This window comes from Eptatretus burgeri, chromosome 11, assembly GCF_056783735.1.
Source record: "Eptatretus burgeri isolate ZD-2024b chromosome 11, Ebu_testis_v1, whole genome shotgun sequence".
Taxonomy (NCBI): domain Eukaryota; kingdom Metazoa; phylum Chordata; class Myxini; order Myxiniformes; family Myxinidae; genus Eptatretus; species Eptatretus burgeri.
Window position 1 is genome coordinate 25,913,745 of NC_140971.1, and position 25,008 is coordinate 25,938,752.

At 44.7% G+C, this 25,008-nt stretch overlaps 2 protein-coding genes across 5 annotated transcripts in view; one reads left to right on the forward strand and one right to left on the reverse strand.

Annotated features, from left to right (window-relative positions):
• FAN1 (FANCD2 and FANCI associated nuclease 1) overlaps positions 1–25,008 on the forward strand; it is a 131,033-nt gene that overhangs the window by 100,837 nt on the left and 5,188 nt on the right. The window lies entirely within an intron of this gene.
• Positions 1–25,008, reverse strand: part of LOC147016697 (BTB/POZ domain-containing protein 2-like) — a 73,730-nt gene that overhangs the window by 33,979 nt on the left and 14,743 nt on the right. For all 3 annotated transcript variants that reach the window (XM_085845636.1, XM_085845633.1, XM_085845635.1), the window contains exon 2: positions 6,062–6,218. In XM_085845636.1, the coding sequence (XP_085701762.1) occupies positions 6,062–6,218 (157 nt within the window). The remainder of the gene's footprint in view (positions 1–6,061; positions 6,219–25,008) is intronic.

A 25,008-nucleotide genomic window follows, 5' to 3' on the forward strand; every position in this document is an offset into this window, starting at 1 on the left:
GAACGTTAAGCAAGGAAGCAGCATGTACCATAACTCCTCCATTACTACTGGTCCTCACAGCATCAGAGCCCTCAAACTCAAAAACTGTTCATCATCCTTGTCTATGCCCAATTATCTGCTCTTTTCCAGGTACTGCCTGATTGCATCATGGGAAATCACCAATGTTACTCTAAATCTTAAGAATTGTGCCCCCCCCCTCCCCCAACGTACAAGCAAAGCAATGGAATCTATAATTACAGCAGACCAACATCTTTTCTCAAACTCTCTAACCTCCAACCATAGGTTTGGATTCTGCCCAGGTTGTTCCACCATCAACATGCTGCTTCTTCTGTACCAACAATGGATGGATGCCTTCAATCTCATGCATGATGTCAGAGCTATCTCATGTAGAATCTCGGGTATTTGTTTCATTCTTCCCTGCCCTGATTTCCAAACTGTCAGCTAATGGTGCATTTGATTTATTCCTGAGAGTTGCCAACAGATTTCCTGTGCTCTCCAAGCAGTGACTTGGTTAAAACAGAGCACTATCCCATGCTGAATCTCTAGATGCCTTTGTCCAAGGTCGTGTTCTGAGACCAATCCTTGATAGATGTGGCAGCAACCCTCTGTGCCGATTGGGAGGAATGAGCGAATTGTTATCTAGTGCCTTCAGAATGTATTCACAGATTGGGAGGAATGAGCAAAACTTGCACATTTTGTTGCAGCCTGAATTTAAATATATATTAAATTGATATTTTTTGTTACCAATCCACACATAATACCCCATAATGACAAAGCAAAAACATGTTTTTAGAAATTATTTAAAATTAATTAAAAATGAAAAGCTGAAATGTCTTGCGTCAATAAGTATTCGATTCCTTTGCTATGACACTTCAAACTGAGTTCAGGTGCACCCAATTTCCTTTGATCATCCTTGAGAAGTCGCCACAACTTGATTGGAGTCCACCTGTGGCCAATTCAATTGATTGGACACGATTTAGAAAGAAACACACCTTGCTATAAAAGGTGCCACAGTTGACAGTGCATGTCAGAGCAAAAACTCCACCACGAAGTCAAAGGAACTGTCCGTAGAACGCCGAGGCATTGAAAGTTCCCAAGAGCACAGTGAGCTCCATCATTAGGAAATGGAAAGAATATGGAACTACACAGACTCTTCTGAGAGCTGGTCATTCAACCAAACTGAGTAACCAGGCAAGAAGGACCTTGGTCAGGGAGGTGACCAAGAACCCAATGACTACTCTCAGAACTACAGAGTTCTTTGGCTGAGGCTGCCGGAAGGACAACAATCTCTGCAATACTTCCCAAATATAGGCTTTATGGGAGAGTGGCCAGCCAAAAGCCACTCCTGAGAAAAAGGCACATGAAAGCACACCTGGAATTTGCAAAAAAGCACGTGAAAAGCTCTGACAGCATGAAACAAAAGATTATGGGGTCTGATGAGACAAAAATTGAACTCTTTCGCCTGAATGCAAAGCACGACATCTGGTGGAAACCGAGCATAGCTTATCACCCATATAACACCATCCTAACCATGAAACATGGTGGTGGCAGCATCATGCTCTGGTGATGCTTTTCAGCAGCAGGGACTGGGAGACTTGTGAGGTCGGAAGGAACAATGAATGGAACCAAATACAGGCAAATCCTTGAGAACCTGCTTCAGAGTGCAAAAGACCTTAGATTGTGGCAAAGATTTACATTCCAATAGAACAATGACACCAAACATACAGCGAAAGCAACACTGGAATGGCTTCAGACCAAGAATATGAAAGTCCTTGAGTGGCCCAGTCAAAGCCCAGACTTGAATCCCATTGAGAATCTGTGGAAAGACTTGAAGATTGCTGTTCAGCGATGCTCCCCATCCAACTTGACAGAGCATGAGCAAATATGCAAAGAAGAATGGGAGAAAATCCCCAAATCCAGATGTGCAAAGCTGATACAGACATTCCCAAGAAGACTCAAAGCTGTAATCGCTGCCAAAGGCGCTTCGACAAAGTATTGACTCAGGGAGCTGAATACTTATTGACACAAAACATTTCAGCTTTTCATTTGTAAAAAATATCTAAAAACATGTTTTCACTTTGTCATTGTGGGGTATTTTGTGTGGAGTGGTGACAAAAAAAACAACTCAATTTAATCTATTTTAAATTCAGCCTGTAATATAACAAAATGTGAAAGTCAAGAAAAACCCATTTTTACTTTGTACTTTCAGAAGGACAGGGAGTCCTGTCCCCCAAATTATGTCTGCAGTTCGCCTCTGGGAGAAAGACAGTCTCCAAAGCTCCGGGGCTCACTATCAGGTTGTTGTTTTTTTTGTAGACAGAGTCAAGGCTCATGGAAGAGTGAGAACACTGAACAGATCAGTAAGCAACAGAACAAGGAACAGGAGAGAGAGAGGGGGGAAACAGCAACAGCTGGATTGAAGGAAAAAATAGAGAGACTGGGACAAATAACTGGTGTGGAGAGAATGAGGGGTAGGGGAGGACACATGTCTGGTAGACAAGATGGATATAGAAGCAAACTCTCAGGAAGGAAAGACTGGAAATTTGGAAAGAGGTGTGCCTGGGGGGGGGGGGGTGAGGGGGGGTTAATGGGTGTAGAAAATATCATGGTTTTGGATTTTGGATTATCAGATGGTGGTGAACAGCTACCTTGAAGACCTGGAGGGAAGAGGTGGAAAAGACACATAATCCAGGAGCAGCTGGGTATGACCGGGAAGGATGTGTACAGAGAGGGAGGGGTTAGGGACCCAAAATTTGGAAGCAAACACAGAATTAAGGCATTCATCGTTCTTACGAGCAGTCAGCTGTGGTGCCATTTGAAGTGAGGGAAGGGATGGAAGGGGAGGATACACCAGAGACAGATTTCACAAGGTGCCACCAGGTTTTAGAGGAGGGAGACAAGTTTGAAAGTTCAATCTTGAGGTTGAACAGATGTTTACTGGCTCTCCTGAGAATGGACACACACTTGGTGCGGGTTTTGTAGAATGAGCCAAGATTGCCTTTGGTTGGGTTTGCTTTCCAGGAGGAGAATGCAAGTTGTTTTAAGGCAACTGCCTCGGCACAGGATTCAGCATGCCATGGGCAGGAAGAAAGATAGGTTAACTGAAAGTGAGATGGATTGCTGCATAAGAGAGAATAGGTTTCTTTAGAAGAATTCCCAGGCTGAATTAATTTCAAGGGCAGTAGATATAGCAGACTGGTCCTGAAGAGAGATGGCTGCTTGCAGTCCCAACCAATCTGCCTGAGTGAACTACCAGACTCGTCGGCACCGAGGTGGCTCTCTGAGAATCGCCAAGTAGATGTTGACTCACAAGCATATGATCAGATGAACCAACTGGAACAGAGGAAGAGCACAAGACATTTGCAGGGCAGTTCGTCATCACCATGTCCAGAAGTGAGAATTTTCAATTGGGAGAAATCTGGGACAGAAAAATTAAGTCAGTCCCATAGGATCAGAGAAGTCACTTGTTGAAGTGTCATGGGTGGTGAGAGAGGTTCCATCACCCATCCAATTTGCATGGTAACAATTGAAATTGTCACATATGAGAAAGAGAGAGTTGGGGATGAGTGGTTAAAAGTTTGTCCATGTTGTCTGAGAGAGATGTAGATGGAGTAGTCACTGTTAGGATGACAGTGCAACATGCAGATGAGCAAGAGGTGGGAGCAGACAAAGTTGCAGCCAGAGGGACTCCTGTTGAATGGGAGGTGTAAGACCAGTACAAGGGAAGTGAGAAATTGAGGTATTGATGTAAAATACAACTCTGTCGCTTGGTCGTAATTCAGAACTATCAATTCGGAGGAGACAATAAATGGGGAGACACATGAAGGAGTCAGGGAGGTCCTATGGGAGGAAGGATTCTGTTAAACAGATGTCCACTTTATTGGCAGTGGCCTGGATTGAAAGATCTGTCAGATTGGAGCAGAGACCTTGTTTGAGGTCCACACAGGAACGGGGGAAGAGGCTTTGGGAGGGTGCAGGACGGGGGATAGGGGTGCAGCTTTGAGGGGGTGGTGTGAGGGGGAAGGTTTGAGTGGAGGTGAGGAGGGATGCAGAAAGGGACAATATGAAGCTTTAAGGGGAATGTGGAAAGAGGGGACATGAAGTGGAAGGATTCCGATTCCAAATTCCCAAATTATACAAATGGAGACAAATTGGTGGTAACAATTTTCGTTGAAGGAATGCAGAAAAATTGTGCTTTTGGTGCAGGAGGCATTGTGGACCATGTGCTTAGCTGACAGAGAGGAAGAGGAAGAGGAAGAACATGTGGGTACTCCTGGTGGAGAAATAAAGAAAATGAAGCATTTTTCAATGTTTGAAATGCTTTTAAAGGAAGAATGACTAAGCGTTTATATTCAATGAAGATTCAATTTGGAGATACTGTACTGAGAAAATGGAGAAAAAGAAGAAGAAAAAAGTAGAGTACAGGAAGTATAGACAGAAGGAAATTCAAGGAGAATGCTGTGGAGTGAAAAAAAAGATTGTTATGGAGTTTTTGAAGCAAGGAGGGGAAATAGGTGAACATTGAGGCAATAGAAAGTACAATATTTGGGAAGAAAGAAGCAAAACAGACAAAATGGCGACACAAGGGACACAATTTTCACAGCAAATATTGGAGGAGTAGACCTTGCACACAAAAACAAATTCAACAAATACAGCACAACAAGGTATGAATTTAACAAGGAAAATTGGACAGAAATGCAAACAGCAACACAGGGACGAGGATGCAACAGAAAACCATGATGAATCCAGTTTGGAAAGCTCAACTTTAATGAGGGGCAAGTGACAGCTGCAGATTGGAAAAATACCTGAACCAGAAGTCCCCCCTCCCCCCACCCCCAAAAAAAAAATCAAACAAACAGTTACAACTTCCCTTGGGAAGATATCTCCATCACTTCAGAATTATCCACAGGATTAAGCACTTTCTCTGCCATTCTCAGCTCATAATGGTGTACAAAGCCTTCATCCAGTGTCACTATTTTTCTATACATCTCCCCACTGTGGACTGGTGCTTTACATTTTACTCCCCTTGCAGCCATGATATTCATTGTCCTCGGGTAATTGGAATCTTGTACCAGGAAGCTGAGTCTAAGGGTTTGCTTCTTGCTGCTGTGGACAAGCTGGTGGTCATGCTTTTTTTTTTGGTTTAACTGGCTCTATTCTGGTCTTGCTTCTCCTGTTGTCTCACCACCACCCCAGCCCCTTCCCCTCCATGGCACACTCATTCTGACAGAAACCCTTACCACATATAAACTCAACACTAAAACCCATTCTATCTTATCCCACTGTTTCCACAGTGGAACCATCTTTCTGAATGTTGCGAACTCTTTTCCACAGGATTTCAAGTCTGATGCCCACCAACACCTCATGGTGTCTCCCATTTCCACAACTAAGCATTCCTATACCAACTGCGACCCTGTTCTCATCTTTTTCCCGACAATTTCCTCCTCTGCTGTAGTGCATCCATTTATTGTCATCCCGCTGTTTTTCCATTCCCCATTTTGTCTGTTGATCCACTGTTCACTTCTTCCACCCTTCCACGAGCCTCGGTACCAGACAAAAAATAAAAACAAAACTTAACAAGGCTGTAAATTAATAACTGTGCCAGCATTTGTGGTGACCTATGTAATGCAAAACCGGCTCCGATGGCAAATATCCCATGTAAAGGAAAAGCTTCCAATGCCCAGAATAAAGTTAAATATTTATACTTCCAGCTGAAAAGTAATCCCATTGTTTGATTTATTATTATTATTTTTATTTAAATTAAACAAAACGAGAAAACGGACTTCACAACGTCATGCCATGCTGGAAACCCGACACATTGCTAGTGCCCAATAAAGCAGCATACTTATTCATATTTAAAGGGTTTCCATCCAGACTCCAGGCAAGTGTGGAGTCTATTCCCGTAATCCCCAAAACTAATCTCAGAATAAAACTGACCGTATTTAATGACATCTGTAGTAAAAGCTGTGAAGCCACAAAGTCAAGAAATCTCGTGCCAATTCCAGGGAATAAAAGAATGCATTTGGCCCAAGCAACATGTTCAACTTTAATGAGAAATTACCTGAGTGAGCAGCAGGAAAGCATTGTCTGCACGGAGATTTTTCTTCAGAAATTCCACACAGTGGGCTTCAAGGGCCGGCACTGCATACTTCTTGGCTGTGTAGAGCGTAGTCATCACTGTCTCTGGACCAATTTGGACCTCATCTGAGTACAGGAACCTGATGAGTCAAAAAAGATGCTTCATTTGGAATGGAATTATAAACGGAACAACGTAATGTGTAATTAAATGACCCAACTAAGCAGGTACATCTCAGGTGTGATGATTTTTTTTTAACATGCGTTGGAAAACAAAACAAAAACATCAAAACCAAAATCAGGACCCTGTTAAATGCTTGTCCCTATGTTGTCCTTTTGGTCTATTGTTGACCACAAAAATAATTGGCTGATTGAATTCAGTGATCTGAGATATAAATCCTCTTCAAATTTCAAGTGAATCGGATGAAAATTGAGGATTTTAGAATACCACCTTGGTTGTGGAGCTTTTGACCTTAAAAACAATAGGCTTCTTCCTTATTTTTTTTTATTTTTTTTTAAACTCCACCATGTGATGAAGTTTCGCGAAGATCTGTTTAAAATGCGACCTGTAGGTGATAAACAGAGAAAGACATATTGTTGCGGGGCTGGACGTCGGCCGCGAGCACGACCGCGAGATGGAGCTGCAGCGTCGGCTCGACCGATCGCCCGGAATTTAGGTCATCACTCCGGAGAAGTCCAGAGCCGACGGGTCCTAACTGGACCATGAAGGGTCAATATTTCCACCACGTGGTACAGGGATATTTTCCAAATCTTCAAAATACCTAGAGACCACGTGGCGATCTACCAAGTCTTCACACCCTCGACAGCACCCGTACGGAACGAGCGGCGTAGCGTACTCGTTCCGTGAGCGGTTTGATCGCCAGGTTCCGTCGGTCCGATTGTCCCGTTACAATGGCAATGGCCAGCTAATTCCCAACATGCAGCACTCTCAGCCAATGAAGGAATGGACAAGAATGAGCAGATACAATGAACAAATGGGGTTTATTACAACGGGGAAATGAAGGGAAGCATGCAAGAGGCAGAACTAAACCAAATACTAATAATGCACGTATATACAAGCAAAAACACTTATACAGTTTTCTACTTAATAGACGGGCCCACGGACGCGCGCACGCACACAAACAAAGAAGTGGTGGCTAAAGCCTTTATTTAGGCCTTCAGCTCGGAGGACAGTCGAGCTGAAGACCAGGGTCTATTTTGGACCTGTCCGCCTCGTGCGGTCTTCAAGCGGCTCGATCCGTGGAGGAGGAGGATGACGACCAAAGCGAGAGAAGGCCAGCACGACGAGCCCAGCAAGACGAGCCCAATGGCGACCACCACGCCAAGAAGAAGTCCCCCCTCCAAGACCAGCCAAGACGAGATGTGTTGTCCCACGAGTTGTGATGTACCTCATCAAGATGAGCACCCGCGTACTTATTCACCCTGTTTCGGGGGGGGGGGACGTCTCCACCCTCATCGCTCTCGATCTCAGGTCGTGAGGTCCCCGATTGGCCGAGGAGCCCACCCCTCTCATTCTGGGCGGAGTCTCGAGCGAATTCCCGCCCACGTTCGTGGTTGAACCACGAAGGACAATGGCGCTGGTCAGAGGGGAAGGTGTATAAATAAAAGAAAAACCCTATCAAAGTAACTCACAGTACATTTACATTTATTTACCCATTAGACAAGGGAAGCGAAGCTATCTATAAAACACATACTTACCGATATAACTAATATATAGGACCTGAATGTTGTGTGCTCATGGTTTCCAGATTCGCAACAATATAGACAAACAGAATAACAAAATCGACTGATCAATATACTTGAAAAATCTTCGATTTTGCAAGTAACAAACAAACAGAGGTGAAAACATAACCTCCTTCACCTTCATTGGTGGAGGTAACTGGAAGGGCACTCGGTATAGCGTATACCTCAGCCAGGCTGATTGGTTTACATTTTGTATCGCACTGATAGGGCGGATCTGGATTCGGACCTGAACCCAAATTTAATCGGCTTGTCCACGTCACCTAACCAGCTCATCCATCAAGTTTCGTCCAAATCTATCCAAAACTTTTTGAGATATCGTACTATTTATCTGTTTTAGCCCTATCACTCGATGTTGAAGAATCACTTTAAAAATTATCAGATCTTCATCAAAATTGAATCATTTCTTCCTCATCACACACCCAAACTGCCCACCAAATTTCATCCAAATCCATGCACAACTTTTTGAAATATCCTGCACACAATGAAACACAGACAGACAGACAGACGGGTAAAAACATAACCTCGGTCCACCTTCGGTGGGCAGAGGTAAGTCTCCGCATGCAAAATTTAGAGATTGTGACGTCTGTAAGGGTCTAACTGCACAGCCGCTATTGAAAAAGGACTGCAGTGAAACGATTATTAGGATCACCAAAGGCCGTGGCGCACCTCTAGCTTGCGATAAAGTTTAATACTTCCTCCCAGTTGGAACATTCAGATCCTGAATTTTTCAGGAATGGTCACTTGGCGATCCTTCAAGAGAAACACTTTCCAGAGGCTCAGATTGATACAATTTACTAAATTTAAATTCTCTTCACATTGAATTTCATCACATTCGCTCGCACTGTTGGCTTGAATGTATGCACTGGTACCTAGAGCTATGGCTAAAAGTCCTTGGCAACAGGACCAGGTCATCTGGTGAGTCCTCTCCAACTTTAAAGCTGAAAGTCTCCATAATGAAATTCCTTTGCGAGAAGATTATACAGGAGTGGCTCAGGGTCCAACTGCATCTATAATTATAGAATTCCTTTTCATTAGAAGCAAACAAACAAACAAAAAAAACCAGCTGAAATTACCCCCTCACTCCTCCCCAGTAATGAAAACCATACCTTATAGCACACACACACACACACACACACACACACACACACACACACACACACACACACACACACACACACACACACACACACACACACACACACACACACACACACACAGCTGCCCCACAATGCATTGCGAGTAGATAAGGGCAAGCAGTGCCTCGTGCACTGTGGAACAGCAATGTGTGATCGGGTTTTTAGGGAAGGAGAATGCTAAACTTGTTGAAATTCATAGAAATCTAGTGAACAGTTTGGTGATGATACTCTCTCAAGAAGAGGTGTGTTTGAATGAGCTAGAAAGTTCAAATATGGCTGGGACTCAGTCGACTATTTTCCATGTAAACACGTTTCAGTGGTTGCTGTGACTCGTGCCAATATTCAAAGGATTGAATCAACTCATTCTGAGTAACCGGTAGGCATGTTTAATCAGTACCAGGAATGTCGAGACCGTCATGCACATACATCTTAAGTTCTCAAAAGTAGGTGCAACGCAGATCATAAAAGACTTTTCCCTTGATTGAAAGGCCACCTATGTGATAGTGAAACCTGAACTTCTACAATGCTACCACAGAAGAGGGGGGGGGGGTGGTGTGTTGAGTAGGTGGCTGAAGAAAATTGCAGAATGTGATGAATCATCGATTTGTCACTACACACCGGAAAGCAAGCGGTCAAGCATGGAGTGGTGCCAGAACGATTACCCACAGCCCAAGAAGTTCAAGACTGACATCTGCCAAGAAAGTGCGGGCTGCAGCATTTTCAGAATACCAGGGACCAATCCATGTCAATTTTCTTGACAGTGAAAGAACAACACACACACTGAGTATCATAGCAACCTCTGATACAACAATGTTCGTAATGCAATTTTGAGGCAGTAGTCACGAATGCTCTCCATTAATATTGCATTGTTGCATGACAACGTTAAACCATGCACAGTAAATGTCACCATTGCAACACTTACACAGATGGTATTGACAGTTCTAAGCCATCCACATTAAAACCCAGATCTGTCACCTCATGACATGGACCTCTTTCAGTCATTTACGAAACACTTTGGTGGCATCAAGTTCGATGGTTATCAGGAAGTGAAGGTCATTGTCCTAAAGTGGCACTGTACCCATCCCCAAAGATTTCTCTTATGCTGGTATTGAAGCACTGCCAAACAGATGGGACAAAACTGTGTTCATGTTTCTGGAGAATACATTTAGAAATCGAAAAAGTTTCACCATTTTCAGAAAGTTATTACCCTCGGCTCTTGCGTTTGGGTCTGCTTGTCTGTCTGTCTGTTCATCATGTCAAAAACATAGGCCACCGACACCTGGTGCTAGCCAGTATTACACGTTATCTTTTTTCCCCTAACAGAGAACATCGATAAATGACGTGCTATTAGGAATGTGCGTGATGCGTACGTCTATAAAGGAACGTGATGAGTACGTTGATAAAATACATACGATTGGAACGTGAATCGATACAACCAAACTGAAAAGGTCCATTTGTCCACTGCATGAACATAAACCTATATCGTAAATGAATCATCTACACACCACACCAGCACACAAATACACCACACCACATAAATACCACACAAAAAAATTTCTGGGAAAGATCTGCCATCTCTGATCGCTGTTTATGAAAAATAAGGTGCAGGTAAACTTTGAACTGGCTTCATGAGAGACCTTTACATCTGCACTCAAATTGCAAAGCTACAGGCAACACTAGCACTTGTTAGGCTACATTCCAAATGTTATGTTTTGAAGGTGGGAAAGAAACAGTCCTTGTTGCAAGTATTAACTGGAGTGAGGTCGAAGGCATGCCATCGCAAATCCCCACGCTTCCTACCTCGAGGCAAAGTTGTAAGATGGCAAAAAGTTCCACCAGGAATGATCAAACATAAAATAGTTGATTTTTTTATTTATTCCTGATTTGACCTTTTGAGCCCACCCCAGGGGGGGGGGGGGCAGAGCAAAAAATGATACTGCTCTTGCACCTTCGTGCCACGCGGTGATCATAACTACCATTTTTAGTGAATTTCTGCACAGCCGTTTAGGAGATAGCGTGACAGACAGACAGACAGACAGACAGACAGGAGGTGGTTACAATATCCCCTTGCAAAAAGTGTGGGGATAACAATAAGAAGTCAACACTGGCATTTCTGAGATGGTTCCGCATCATGAAATAAATTTGCTTCTTTTTATCCAAAATACCACCCCTCTTCCATCCCTACACAACTCACACGAGTAATATGTACAAGCCCCATAATGGCAATTAATTATTTCATGACTATTTCAGCTCGGGCCTCAGTTAACCGCATGAGGAAAAAAATATATATTGTTACGGCTGTGGAAATTCGCAAACCACCATGAAGGGCCCGTAGGTGAGATATCTCTAAGTACATGTGTAGTTAGCCCCAAATCCATTGTCTAGAGGGAATTTATGTGATTCATTCGGGCTGCGACACTTTGAGATAGCCGTTTTTCTGTTCTATCTTTATTTTGAACCAACCACGTCTCAACCGCCATCACACAACAACCACCAACCACAACTCCGCTTCACAACAACCACAACCACACCTGCCTCTCAACAACCACGCCATCCTCACCACTCCGCCAGCAACCGTCAACATCTCCACGAACACAAAAGGGGAACAACAACAACTCCCACCCCGATTTCTCTGGTAAACAAGAATGACAGTTGGAACTCAACTCCCACCACGATTTCTCCGGTGGAATGTTCCCCCCCCACCCGCGTGCCGCGAAGAGAGGGGCGGGGTGCCGGGGAAATAAAAGGGCGCACGGAGGCGCCGCTAAGAGGAGGTCAGGTCAGGGCGGTCGGTGAGAGTGTCAGTGTCAGTCGACGGTTCATGGTCTTCTGCCCGCCTGGGTCTTGGAGAAGCGGTCCATAGAGCGACCCGCTTGTTGGAGCTTGCAGTCGGTGGAGAGTCCGGATGTCGTGGAGGGACGCCGCTCTGCCAGCTGTGTCGCGCAGACCTGCGCGTTCGTACAAGGAGCGCCGGAGAGAGCTTGCCCACAATCGCACCGCGAGGGTGCAGGTAACCTGCAACGGTCTCGTGGGACTTATTCGGTCTGCCAAGTCCCACCCCATAAAGGCCCACGGGCCCCGTCTGCCCCCTTGTCTATGAGGGTGGCTTCTTTCCTTTGCTTTTGAGTAAATGTGTGTTGGCGCCCTCTGTAAAGTAGAACTGTATAAGCGTTTCCGTGTGTACGCGGATTCGGTTTAACTCTTGCTATCGCTTTATATGTGCATTTTGATTATTGTGGCTGTATATATGTGCTTTCCGTGTGCCGCGGAATAAATGTGCATTGTGTTGAACTGTTTTCCTGTTTCGCTTCGTCTCCTTCCTTTTAATTGACACTCCATCCTGCTTCACGTAAAGGATTCGTAGGTGGGCTTAATACGCCCGATAATTAATCGTAACCGTCGAGGCCGACGATAACACCACTCGGTTATCATTGTAGCACGGAACGGACCGCTTAAGCGGTTCGTGTCCGGAGTCGGCCTGTGGCATGGTGCGATCGCCCGGTCGACCATTCGTGCAGGTACTTAGGTAGGTCGAATTTGGCGAGCAACCCTATCCTGCGCGGGTGGGCAATTGGCACGATCGTGGTAAGGTTAAACCCCCACCCGTGACTAGCTCCCGGCGTTGGTTCGAGAGGGTCATGACTGAATTGTCCGTCTGGTGGGCGACGTGCCGCGATTCGAGTCACGTGGCCGTCCGCACGCCGGCGGGCGCGAATTCGCAACAATATATATGTTTAAAAAAAAAAAAAAAAAAAAAAAAAATCGAGCACAACGTCCACTTTTACAAAAGTGTGACACGAAGTGTACTCCACAATGCACATAGCAGAGAAATCCAGAATATGGATCATGTCATGAACCAACGTTCATCCACAACCATTCCCTGGAAGAACGACAGTGATCATCTCCGAGTCACAACAGGCTACGGGATGTATGAAAAACCTGGACAATTAATTACACACTTTGTTGGTATGCACTTTAATTACTTTTTTAATTATAAAAAGAAAATAAACACAAACGCTTTCTAAATTAAAGGGGAAGATGCAATTAAAAGGGCTCCATGTTGCCAACATCAATACATTACAGAGTGGAAGAAGCGCCAAAATTGGTAGAATGCTCGACTCTACGTAGTCATGTCCTGGGTTTGATTCTCAATAGTCCATATTGTGGGGTCACTCTTCTAAAAATTAGAATTGATGGAAAATATCTTTAGAAACCTAAATGAAAAAATATATATTATACCATAATAACATAATTCTCTGTACGTGTGTAATATGTATGTACGTACGTCTGATCATTATAGAATTGACAACGGCTGGGCCAATCTTCACAAAATTTTGTATGTATTCTCAGGGTACCCAGAGTCAGGTCAGGGGTACAAAACGCCTCCCCCCCACCCCACTCCAACCACAGAAGTGACAAAGACAGCACATCATTAAAATGGCTCAACAGGACATATGAGGAAATTGAATACTAATCTCCCATTCGTCATCCCTGAAAATGTTGTTGAATTTAGATATTAGACTCTTTCCAGTCAACAGAAATCCCAGATTTTACACCCTTTGGGGACATCCACAAAGTAGATACTTTAATCACAATCACTTTAATCACAAGATACACAATAAGAATCTTTAATCCCCTCCACCACCCTCGAACAACGCACTTAAATTTAATCTGCATTACGGCAACATAGCAATTGTTATACACCCACTACCACACCCCCACATCCTGGATACCACCTGTGCATTTGGGTATTGTATCAAACTGTTTGAAAATAAAAAGGTAAGAATGTCGAACTGACATCCGATTCCTTCGATTTATATATTTAACTAGTGTGAAGCCCGTCAAAAATGGCAGGGCCAAGATTATCCAGTATTCACCTCACCTCACACCCCCCCCCCCACTACCAATTATCAACACAGCACACATCTTAAAGACCATAATTCACAGCCCACTTTGTCTCGGTAAAAGCGAACCACGTGATCACGAACCTTCTCGAGTTAGGGTGTATCGGTAGAAACGAACCACGTGATTGAGGTTGCTGGCGGAATTGAGCACCCTGTGGAAATATGGGGGGAGGGGGAGATATATTGATGCGGGGCCGGACGTCGGCCGCGAGATGGAGCTGCAGCGTCGGCTCGACCGATCGCCCGGAATTTAGGTCGTCACTCCGGAGCAAACGGGTCCTGACTGGACCGAAGATCGCCAACAGGTCACCCATGTGGAATAGGGTGAATAGCCAAATTTATATATACCTAAGTATCCATGCGGGGAATCTACCGGGGAAATTCACCCTCGACGGAACTCGTACAAAACGAGTCGCTTAGCATGCTCGTTCCATGTGCGATTCCGAGCGGTTTAATCGCAAAGAACCGTCAGTCCGATTGTCCCGTTACAACGGCAATGGCCAGCTAATTCCCAACACACAGCATGCTCAGCCAATGAAGGAATGGACACGAACGAGCAGATACAATGAACAAATGGGGTTTATTACAACGGGGAAATGAAGGGGAGCACGCAAGAGGCAGAACTAAACCGAATACTAATAATGCACGTATATACAAGCAAAAATACTTAAACAGTTTACTACTTAACGGACGGGCCCACGGACGGACACACACAGACACAGACACAGACACAGACACAGTGGCTAAAGCCTTTATTTAGGCCTTCAGCTCGGAGGACAGTCGAGCTGAAGACCAGGGTCTATTTTGGACCTGTCCGTCCCGTGCGGTCTTTAGGCAGCTCGATCCGCGGAGGAGGAGGAGGAGAGCGAGGACGAGGACCAAGGTGAGAGAAGACCAGCACGACGAGCCCAGCAAGACGAGGACCCCAATGGCGAACACCACGACAAGAAGAAGTACCCCCTCCAAGACCAGCCAAGACGAGATGCGTTGTCCCACGAGATGTGATGTACCTCAACAAGATGAGCGCCCACGTACTTATTCACCCTGTTTCGGGGGTGGGGGGGTACGTCTCCGCCCTCCCCGTTCTCGATCTCAGGTCGTGAGGTCCCTGATTGGCCAAGGAGCCCACCCCTCTCATTCTGGGTGGAGTCCCGATCTGAGGTGGTGAAGTCCCTGATTGGCCAAGGAGACCCATCCCTCGCATTAGGACAATGGCGCTGGTCAGAGCGAGGGGAAGGTGTATAAATAAAAGAAAAACCCTATCAAAGTAACTCACAGTGCATTTACATTTATTTACCCATTAGACAAGGGAAGGGAAGCTATCTATAAAACACATACTTACCGATATAACTAATCTATAGGACCTGAATGTTGTGTGCTCATGGTTTCCAGATTCGCAACAATATCTCAGACACAACGTCGGGGGGGGGGGCAAGGCCGGAGAGGAGACGGTGGAAGACAGACAGACCACTGACCTGCCTGCAGTGAGAGACCCAAAGACCCCTCCTCGTTGCGGGAGATACCAATTATCCTAAATGCCTTGGTTTCCACAGTATGAAGCCGAGAAAGGTGAGAGGCGGGAGCACCATCCGGCTGTGGACGAAAGCTTTGCATGTGGTCAGGAGCTCAGGTGTGCCAAAGGACCTTGCATGACGGAGGATGCCCAGTCAGCGACTGGCTTTGGACGCCAGCTTGGGTGATGTGGCTTTCCTAGGAAAGATCATGGCAGATAGTGATACCCAGAAGCTTGAATGAAAGGAATTCATCCAGAGGATTATTGATAAAGTTGATGGAGGGGGGTTCCAGACGGTCGTTTCGGAGAGACATAGTGAGAGTGTGCGATCTGTCAGGATTGAAAGACATGTTCCATGTGTTCGACCAGTTTGTGATTTTATCCAGATCTGCAGAGAATGAAGAGTCTAATCTGAGCGATGACAGATGGCAAGGCAGAAGGTGGAGTCATCAGCAAAAAGATAAAGAAGATTTTCCAGAGAGTCAGAGAGATCATTGATGAAAACCACAAAAAGAACAGGGCCCAGAACGCTGCCTTGAGGAATTCCAGCCTGGACAGGAAGAGGGGATGAGAGAACTCCATTTAGGGCCACACGTTGACTGCGAGAGGAGAGGAAGTCTGCGAGCCATGAGTAGAGATGGCCTTGGATACCATAGGAAGAGAGTTTTGGTGAGCAGGGCAGGGTGCCAGACCATATCAAAAGCATACAATATGTCCAGGGAAATGGCTCCGATTTCATGTCTGGCATTGAGGATGGATCTGGAAGCCAGAGCAGTTTCTGTTTGGTGTTACAGGTTGGAGTACAGCATCCCTCATTCTTACATTTTTTTGATCTATAATTAATAGTCACTCTCTCCAGTGTTCACCCAGTCATTTCTGATATGAAGCAATGCCTTTAATGGTAGACGTCATTGTAAGGTTGCATGGGTCTAACCTTGTGAAAAGGTCCTTAAAAAGAAATTGCTACACTTCATCCATCTCAGAATCCTTCACTGGCTGCTCAACTTGGATGTGCTTCCCTTTCACTGACAACCTTTCAAAATGATATTCAATGATGTCCTTGCATGACTGGATGGTCTTTGCCCATGCTCCCTTCACTTCTGGAAAAGTACCTTGCAACATTCTGATACGCTTCATATTTCCACAATTTTTCAGTTTGGCATCTATCTACTCAGATGCTCTGTCATGCTCCAAGGCACAGTTCTGCAGACCAAAGTTCAAGATGGACATCTCGCACTCCACCATATTTGTCCAACTTTGGCCAGGTACACACACACACCTTGCTGCTATGATAATGTCTCGGTCGAGTTTCTTGAACAGGTACATGACGAAACAATTCACAGCCTGGACTGTGTTCCTTTGTTCAGTCCCACCATCTAAAATTTTCAGGAATATTTTAGGAGATTCCAAAGTGCTAATCTGATGTTCAATAAATAACAACATCATGTTGAAATGGACTGGAACCATGTTGGGATGTCTACATTAAGGTAAACAGATAGAGTTAAACTTCCAATATGATGAACGTCATGATTCAAAGCAGCAACTGCAGTGTTTTTTGGTGCCAAGGTTTTCTTGCCACAAACTCCTGTAGACAATGGTAAATCTGGCTCCCCGAGTGGGATCTTCATCACAACTGTAGAATAGGCATGAATCACGCAGACAAATTTACACTTCAGCAAAGCTGCACAGTAGTGGTCATCTGGATGCTGTGCATTGAATTGTCCTCTATGCATCTTATATTGTATTTCGAAATATGAAGTGAAGTTCAGAGCTGCATGGATATATGGATTTATCGGGGTAAATTGTATATGAACAAGTGCTGAGGATGGGATCGGTGTGTCTTCCGGGCATTAGCCCTTAGCTCGCTGAATAAGATATTTTAATGAACTCCATTCCGCCATATGGGCAACGCTGTGGCACTGTTTTTCAGCAGCTGTAACCTGCTCTATCACAAGACCTAGTTGATGCCAGAATATCACAAAAGGTGTCAGTTGGACATCCAGTATTGAGTTTTTGGAGGTCTGGAAGAAGACCTCCTTCGCCAAGAAATATCACTCTTCGTCTTTGTTGTGTTTGTGGGTGATTTGCAAGTGAAGAATCCATCAATAGTTCCTTATACAGAAAGTCCATAATGCTATGGCATGAGTGAGCAACATTTTCAAACCTCTCTGAAGATTTTCTTCAAGATGTGGAACTGAGGAAGACGTGGTGTTTCCTTAGCTATCACTCAAGCAGTTTTCGTTCAGTATTTCTTCTTCGGAATGATTCGCTCGCACAAGAACGAAGTGATTTGATATGGGCCCCTCCTGGAACATAGTGAAAAAGATCAATTGGAACCGACAGCTGTAATTTATCATCAAATGTGTCGTTGCATACTTGATATGGAGATTGTAGGTGTTTGCTTTCTTCGAATAAAACTGGCTTTTGTAGGCCAGAGTCTTTGATAGCGGAATCAAGCAGCAAGTATCTTTATGCCACCTTAAATGTTGAAGATGTGCAATGGTCAACTATGACATGGTCCGATACATTTCTGGTTGGGTGTTACATTTTTTTGCCATTTTGTTTGACGTTCCAGCTGAGTATTCAGGTAACAGCTGTATCAATGAAGACAGTTGAAGATTTTTAATGGCAGCATGGAGTCCAACCCACGGTTGGGTGGATAGTTAGTCTTCAGGAAAGACTATACAGCACCTCTGCATGATTTTTGAGTGTGGTACTGGACATTTGTTAGGGTTTTATCCACTTCCCTTTTGTATCATTATATCCCTTCAATTTAGAAAATATTGGAGGAGTTGGCAGCACATCATTCCTTTTCTGTTAAGCAGTGGATGGTTTAATGTTGCTTTGTAACATACCAGAGGACATTACACAGAATGTGCAAAAACATGTTCAAAATAGAAAGGCACTCGGTAGAGCGCATACCTCTGCCACGTAATGCCTGATCCACGAGAACATATAGGGCTCAATACATTTTTGAAATATCATGCAACAGTACTATATCGTTTTTGACCCTATCTCTCAATGGTGAAGAATCACTTTAAAAAGTTAAATAATGCTCGTATCCAGATCCAGATTTGGATCTTCACCAAAATCTAATAAATTTGTCCTTGCGACACACCCAACGTGTCCACCAAGTTTCGTCCGAACCTGTGCACAACTTTTTGAGATATAGTGCTATATAACGTTTTTAACCCTGTCTCTCAATGGTGAAGAATCACTTTTAAAATTCTAGTCGCCGGATCCTGATCCGGATCTTCACCAAAATCTAATCAATTTGTCCTTGTCACACAGCAAACCTATACATAAATTTAATCTGGATCCGTCCACAACTTTTTGAGATATCCTGTACATAAACAAACAAACAGAAAGGGGTGAAAGCATTACATCCTTCACCTTTGGTGGCAGAGGTAAAAATAAAAATTTAGTCACAGAAAGGCCAGCTGATTATGTAATTCTTTTTTTAGTTTTTTGGTGGGGATGGTGGGGGGATCAAAAGGTTTCCATTTTATCAAATGCATGCTAAATTTGGTGGACATTGGAGGAGGAGAGTCAAAATTTCTGAATTCAGATGCTATATATTGTTACGGTATTCGCGCCCGCCGGCGTGCTGACGGCCACGTAACTTGAATCGCGGCACGTCGCCCACCGGACGGACAATCCAGTCGTGACCCTCTCGGACTAACGCCGGGAACCAGTCACGGGTGGACCTTTTGGTCTCACCGCGATCGAGCCAATCAGCCCCCGCGTGGGATAGGGTTGCTCGCCAAATTCGACCTACCTAAGTACCCACGCGGAGGGTAGACCGGGCGATCGCACCTCGCCGCAGGTCGACTTCGGACACGGGCCACTTAAGCGACCCGTTCCGTACTATCAGAATAACCGAGTGGTGTTATCGTCGACCTCGACGGTTCGATTAATTATCGGGCGTATTCAGCCCACTACCAACCCTTTACGTGAAGCAAGATGGGGATTCAATAGAGGAAAAGACGAAGCGAAGCGGGAAACAGTTCAACACAAAGCACATTTATTCGCGGCACACGGGAGCACACATATACAATTCCACCAAATGCACACAGAAAAGACACAATGCAATTTACACAAAAAGCAAATGTAAAAGCGAAAACACAATGCAGAGCTAATACCGACTACCGAGCACACGGCAACACTTATACAATTCTACTTCACAGACGGCGCCGACAACACATACCCAAAACCAAGGAAAAGAATACCCTCAAGGATGAGGCGGGCCTGAGGCCGAGACCGGGTCGCGCCTACCCGTCTGGTGATGAGACGCGGAGCGGCGATGGCGCCTCAACTCCGCGGGCCTCGCGGACAGTGTCTGGTAGGGGGTGGGAAAGGGGCCCCCTTGGTCGCACTATCTCAGCGCGGGGGGAAACAGGAGGGGGTTGCTGATGCTCGGGGTATAGAGGATTTTTACTATCCCGCGACGAGCGTCTCCACCTCGGCCAGGTCGCGCTGTCGGCCTCCCTGGGGTGCAGCTCCCGACGCGAGCAACCCCTCGTCTGGTGTCGCTGCCTTTCCACAGCTCCGTCCCCTCCGTTCCGACTCCAACGCACACGACGACCAGCTCCTTCTTGCCAACTCCACCGCCCGCGAAGTCTTGACTCTCTGTTTCCGACTCTCCTACTCTCCTACTCTCCTACTCTCCTACTCTCCGCCTCTGGACTCTCCTACTCTCCTACTCTCCGCCTCTCTGGACTGACGAACACGGTCCTTTTATCCGCCCCGTAGCTTCGCCCTCTCATCTTTGACCCCCTCCCTTCGACCTTTCACCTCGCTCCCCATTGGCCCGAGAAAAAGTGGGCGTGAAGGCTTTTTGATCCATAAATTTGCATATATCGATCGCCCTGGGGGCGGGGCCAATTCGCCCCTCGCTCACCGATTGGACGGCAAAAAGTGGGCGTGTGTCGTTTTTGATCCGTTTTTGAAGCACAAAATCCGTGATTTTGTACACGCTGTTCGACGTGCGCCCTGCACGAGTCCAACACCGGTACCCACAGCGGGGCAAGAACGGTGGCGATGCGACGGTTGCGAGGTGTGACGGGAAGGTCGTGGCGGTTGTGGTGAAGCGGCGTTGTGGTTGGTGGTTGATGTTGTGATTGTGGTGGTAATCATGGCGGTTGGTCCAAAATAAAGATAGCAAAAGAAAAACGGCTATCCTGAAGAGTCGCAGCACGCATAAATGACATGTATTCCCACTAGACAACGGGTTTGGGCCTAACTACACATATACTTACCGAGATATCTCACCTAAGGGACCTGAATGGTGGTTTGCGAATTTGGTAACCACAACAATATTCTTTATATCATCCTTCTAATTTTAAACTGTCTTTTAGGTCTGACATACAGAACTGAGTGACATAGCACCATTCAGCTTCTGCTGTTATTTTCAGGAAATTGCATCCATGTTCTTCAAACAAGTTGATAATGTCATTAAACAATTCATCTTTCTTGTTTAGATGACCAGCTGACATTCTGGCACTGCAAATACACATTAAAAAGGTATTAATGTAGGACTTGTTAACCTCCGCCATCGAAGATCGGAGGTTACTGTTTTCACCCCTTTCTGTTTGTTTGTTACTTACGAAATCTAAAGATTTCGTAAGTATATTGATGACTTCCGTTTCTGTTTGTTTGTTTGTCGGCACGATAACTCGAGAACGGAAGGAGCTACCAATGTCAAATTACACCACGTGATTCAGGAGGGTGATGGCTCGCGCTGATTAGATTTTGGTCAAAATCGGTCAAAGGTCAAGGTCACAGTGAGGTCAAATATTCGATTTTTGATGGTTTGGTATAGATAACTCGAGAACGGAAGAAGCTACCAATGACAAATTACACCACGTGATTCAGGAGGGCGGTGGCTAGTGCTGATTAAGGCCCGGTCACACCTTGACGTTTTAGCCAACGTATGCCGATTTTTGAATTTTCTTTCTAAAACGCTGGCATACGTTGAATATGTTATGGGTAAGTTTTGATAACATTGAGAGCACGCTGAAAAACACTGCCATACGTCGTTGTACGCTGGCTTTAAACGTTGTACTTTTCGGTTGTCCTCAAATTTTTTCATGCTTGAAATTTCACGACGTATGCCGGCGTATGACTCACACGTTCCGCTACGCTGGCCACAAGTTGTATGCACGGTCTGCGATCGTTGACAGACGTCAACACATGCTACTTGTAAGTTAATCATAAGTTGAGACACGCCGAGGTAATGTTTAGCGTACCCGAAACTTATTTCTAACCTATGATTAACGTGTTGTTGGCACGTTACGCGATCGTTGCCACACATCGACAGACGTTACTTTTAAGTTACTCATAGGCTGAAAGACGTCGGTATAATGGATCGTCCTTGCGTCAGCGTCCACGGCCACGGCCAGGACACTTATTTGCAGCATTCTTCAAACTTTTCTTCGGCATGACGAGGATGTTCACACTTCGATGTCTAGCTTGGCTATGATTCCAATTGTCCATCGGCAGCGTCTATTTAAAATAGTCGAGTTTGAGCGTTTTAACACGTTCAGAAGAAACGCTTCAAATTTCCAAACCCTAGCGTCAAAAAACAAAGGCGAGTGACAGCAATTTAAATCGTTCATTGTAAACAATGAAACGAGCTGAGTGGTACCGTTTAAAAGTCGTTGAGTGTAAAAAAAAATCAAATTGTTGACCGCAAGCGCCTACTTTCAATGGTGGGGTTTGAGCGATTTAGCACGTTCAACAGAAACGATTAAAATTTCCGAGCGCCAGCGTCAAAAAACAAAGGCGAGTGACAGCAATTTAAATCGTTCATTGTAAACAATGAAACTAGTTGAGTGGTACCGTTTAAAAGTCGTTGAGTGTAAAAAAATCCAATTGTTGAGCGCAAGCGTCTACTTTCAATAGTGGAGATGCAGCCATTTAAATCGTTGAGTTTATCATTTAAATCGTTAAATCGTTAAACGCAAGGACGATCCATCATAACCCACACCCTCCCCCTCACACTCACTTACTACTGCCAACATGAACAAACTACTACTAATACTAATACTGATACTGATACTGCTGACATGGACATCGACTCAAAAAGGACTCGAAAACACTGTTGGGTTCCCCTTTTATGAACACCATTTTTATATACCAATTCCCAAAACCGCTGGGAACACGTTTTTATATGGCAGTTGTAAGCGAGAAACACATTCTTTTTTCTTTTTTTTTGTCGACCGGATGACGTCATTGGAATACGTCTACATACGTCGATGTGTGTTGGGACTACGTAAAGAATTGGTTCAAAGCACGCCAAACATAAATTAGAAATAAGTTTCGCGTAAAAAAGACATTACGGCGACGTGTTTCGACTTATGAGTAGCTTATAAGTAGCCTTTGTGGACGTGTGTAAGCGTCCACATATCGTGTGTAAAACTTTTCCCCATCGCATGCGGAACGTGTGTCATACGGCAAGTACGTCGTAAAATTTTGAACATGTTTAAAATTTGACGTACTCTACTTACTACGACGTATGATAGCGTACTTTAGCGTTCTACTCACGTATACCAAACTTACTCATACCGTATTTGACGTGCCCCCAACGTTTTAGACACATTTTTCTTAGGTCGGCATACGCTGGCAAGATCGCCAAGGTGTGACCGCGATGTTGACACTTCCATTTCTACGGCAGTTATGATTTGAATCGTTGTGCGTCAGCCTTTTAATAGGCTACGTCACGACATCGTCGGCGATGCGTGCAACGCGCTATGCCGAAGTTAGACTATCGTTGGGCATAGGTTGTGTAGGCCAACAACAGGTTCAGCATTCGTTGGTATAAGTTATCTATAACACAACGAAACGTTCTGTGTCCATTACTAATATGTTATGCATACGACCAACTCGTTATGAATACGTCCGAATCTTAAAAAAAAAACATCAAAAGTTCAACGTCAGCCAGCGTTTTACATACATTTTAATACGTTGCCATCGCTGGCTAAAACGTCAAGGTGTGACCGGGCCTTGGTCAAAATCGGTCAAAGGTCAAGGTCACAGTGAGGTTAAACATCCAAAACATTCGATTTTTGATGGTTTGGTACAGAATCATCGTAGAAACTTCTGGTTTGTGTCGCTACCTTCTCCAGAGACAGCTTTTATTAGACAAGGTCAGAGGTCAAGTTGATGATTTCGTAAGTACCAGTCTATGACTGCTTGTTTCTTTGTTTGTGAACAGTATTACGGAAAAACTACTTGACGGATTTCGACGAAACTTGGTGGGGGGGATTAGGTATGGTCCAAGGATCATGCCATTAGATTTTGGACTTGGTCCAAAATCCAATATGGCCGCTATGGCGGCCATTTTGAAAAAATATTTGAATTTTTTTTTTTGGTATTTCTACATGTTATAAGTGATTTCCAACCCCCCCCCCCCAAAAAAAAAATTGTTAGAGAAAAAATTTTTTGCAACTTTTTTTTTCAACAAAATTTCGATTATTTTTTTTTTTGCATTTCTACATGTTATAAGTGATTTCCAACAGAAAACATGCCAAAATTATAACTGCGGCTGATTTTGGAACTTCAGGTGGATATACCCACGTAAAATCAATTTCTGTCTCAAGGAATCTAGTTATGACGAATGAATTGAGCATGTAAAAGTTAAAAGTAAAAGGGAAAGTTGCAAACCCTAACTCTGTGAGCACTGTTGAGTGTTGACGTCAAATTGAATGAATAGGATATCAGGTTCACTTGAGTGACCTCGCAGTATTGGCGGCGGAGGTTTAGCACTCTACCGAGTGCTCCCCCTCTAGTTTATAAACTTGTAACATTGAGAGCACAAGATATCATATTCTTGTTTTAATATGCAGTATTTCGAAACAAATCCGAAAGGACTGTCTGGCTTCCCCACCCCCCCTTTCGCCCCCTCCCCCTTCGCCCCCTCCCCCCACCCTCCATCCTCTCACCACTCCTCCACTCCCCTGTACTCCTATTAGCAAAACGACAGGTGTTTGTTTGTTTTTGTCTGATGTGGCTGATGGGCAGTTGGGGCGTTTCATGTCAAGTGTACACATTTTTCAGCGAAATTTTGACACCGTCTCAGATTTCACTCTTTTTTTTGTGCAAGTGTTTGTATCCACGGTAAAACATTGTGTGTCAATTTTCAGACCTGGGGGCCCATCGGGGCCCATTTAAGGCCCCCCCCAAATTTGGGCGCCCCCGGTTGACCCACAATCTTCCAGTGGCCATATCACAGGTTGTAGTGGTCCGATTTGGATGATCTTGGTATCAAAATGCTCATAAAAGCGAGATCTTTCGAATCGCGTAAAGTAAAATCACTCCGAAACAGTAATTCAAAAAGTTATAGTTTGGGGCGCCCTTTGACCTTGGGCCCCCGCCCCCCAGCCAAACCGATGATCCCGATTTTTTCGTGCGAGAATACCCCTTCATATACTCCAACACCTCAGCATAAATTAAAATGGGATCTCAATGGGTTCAAGTGTGATGATGGTTTTATTGTTCGGGGTCCACATATCACAAATTCTTGAGTCGACATTGGGCGACGTTTGCCGTCATCGTTCCAATGACGTCACCTGCTGGCAGGCGACTTTATGTCTGAAATTGACAATCATCATCTCTG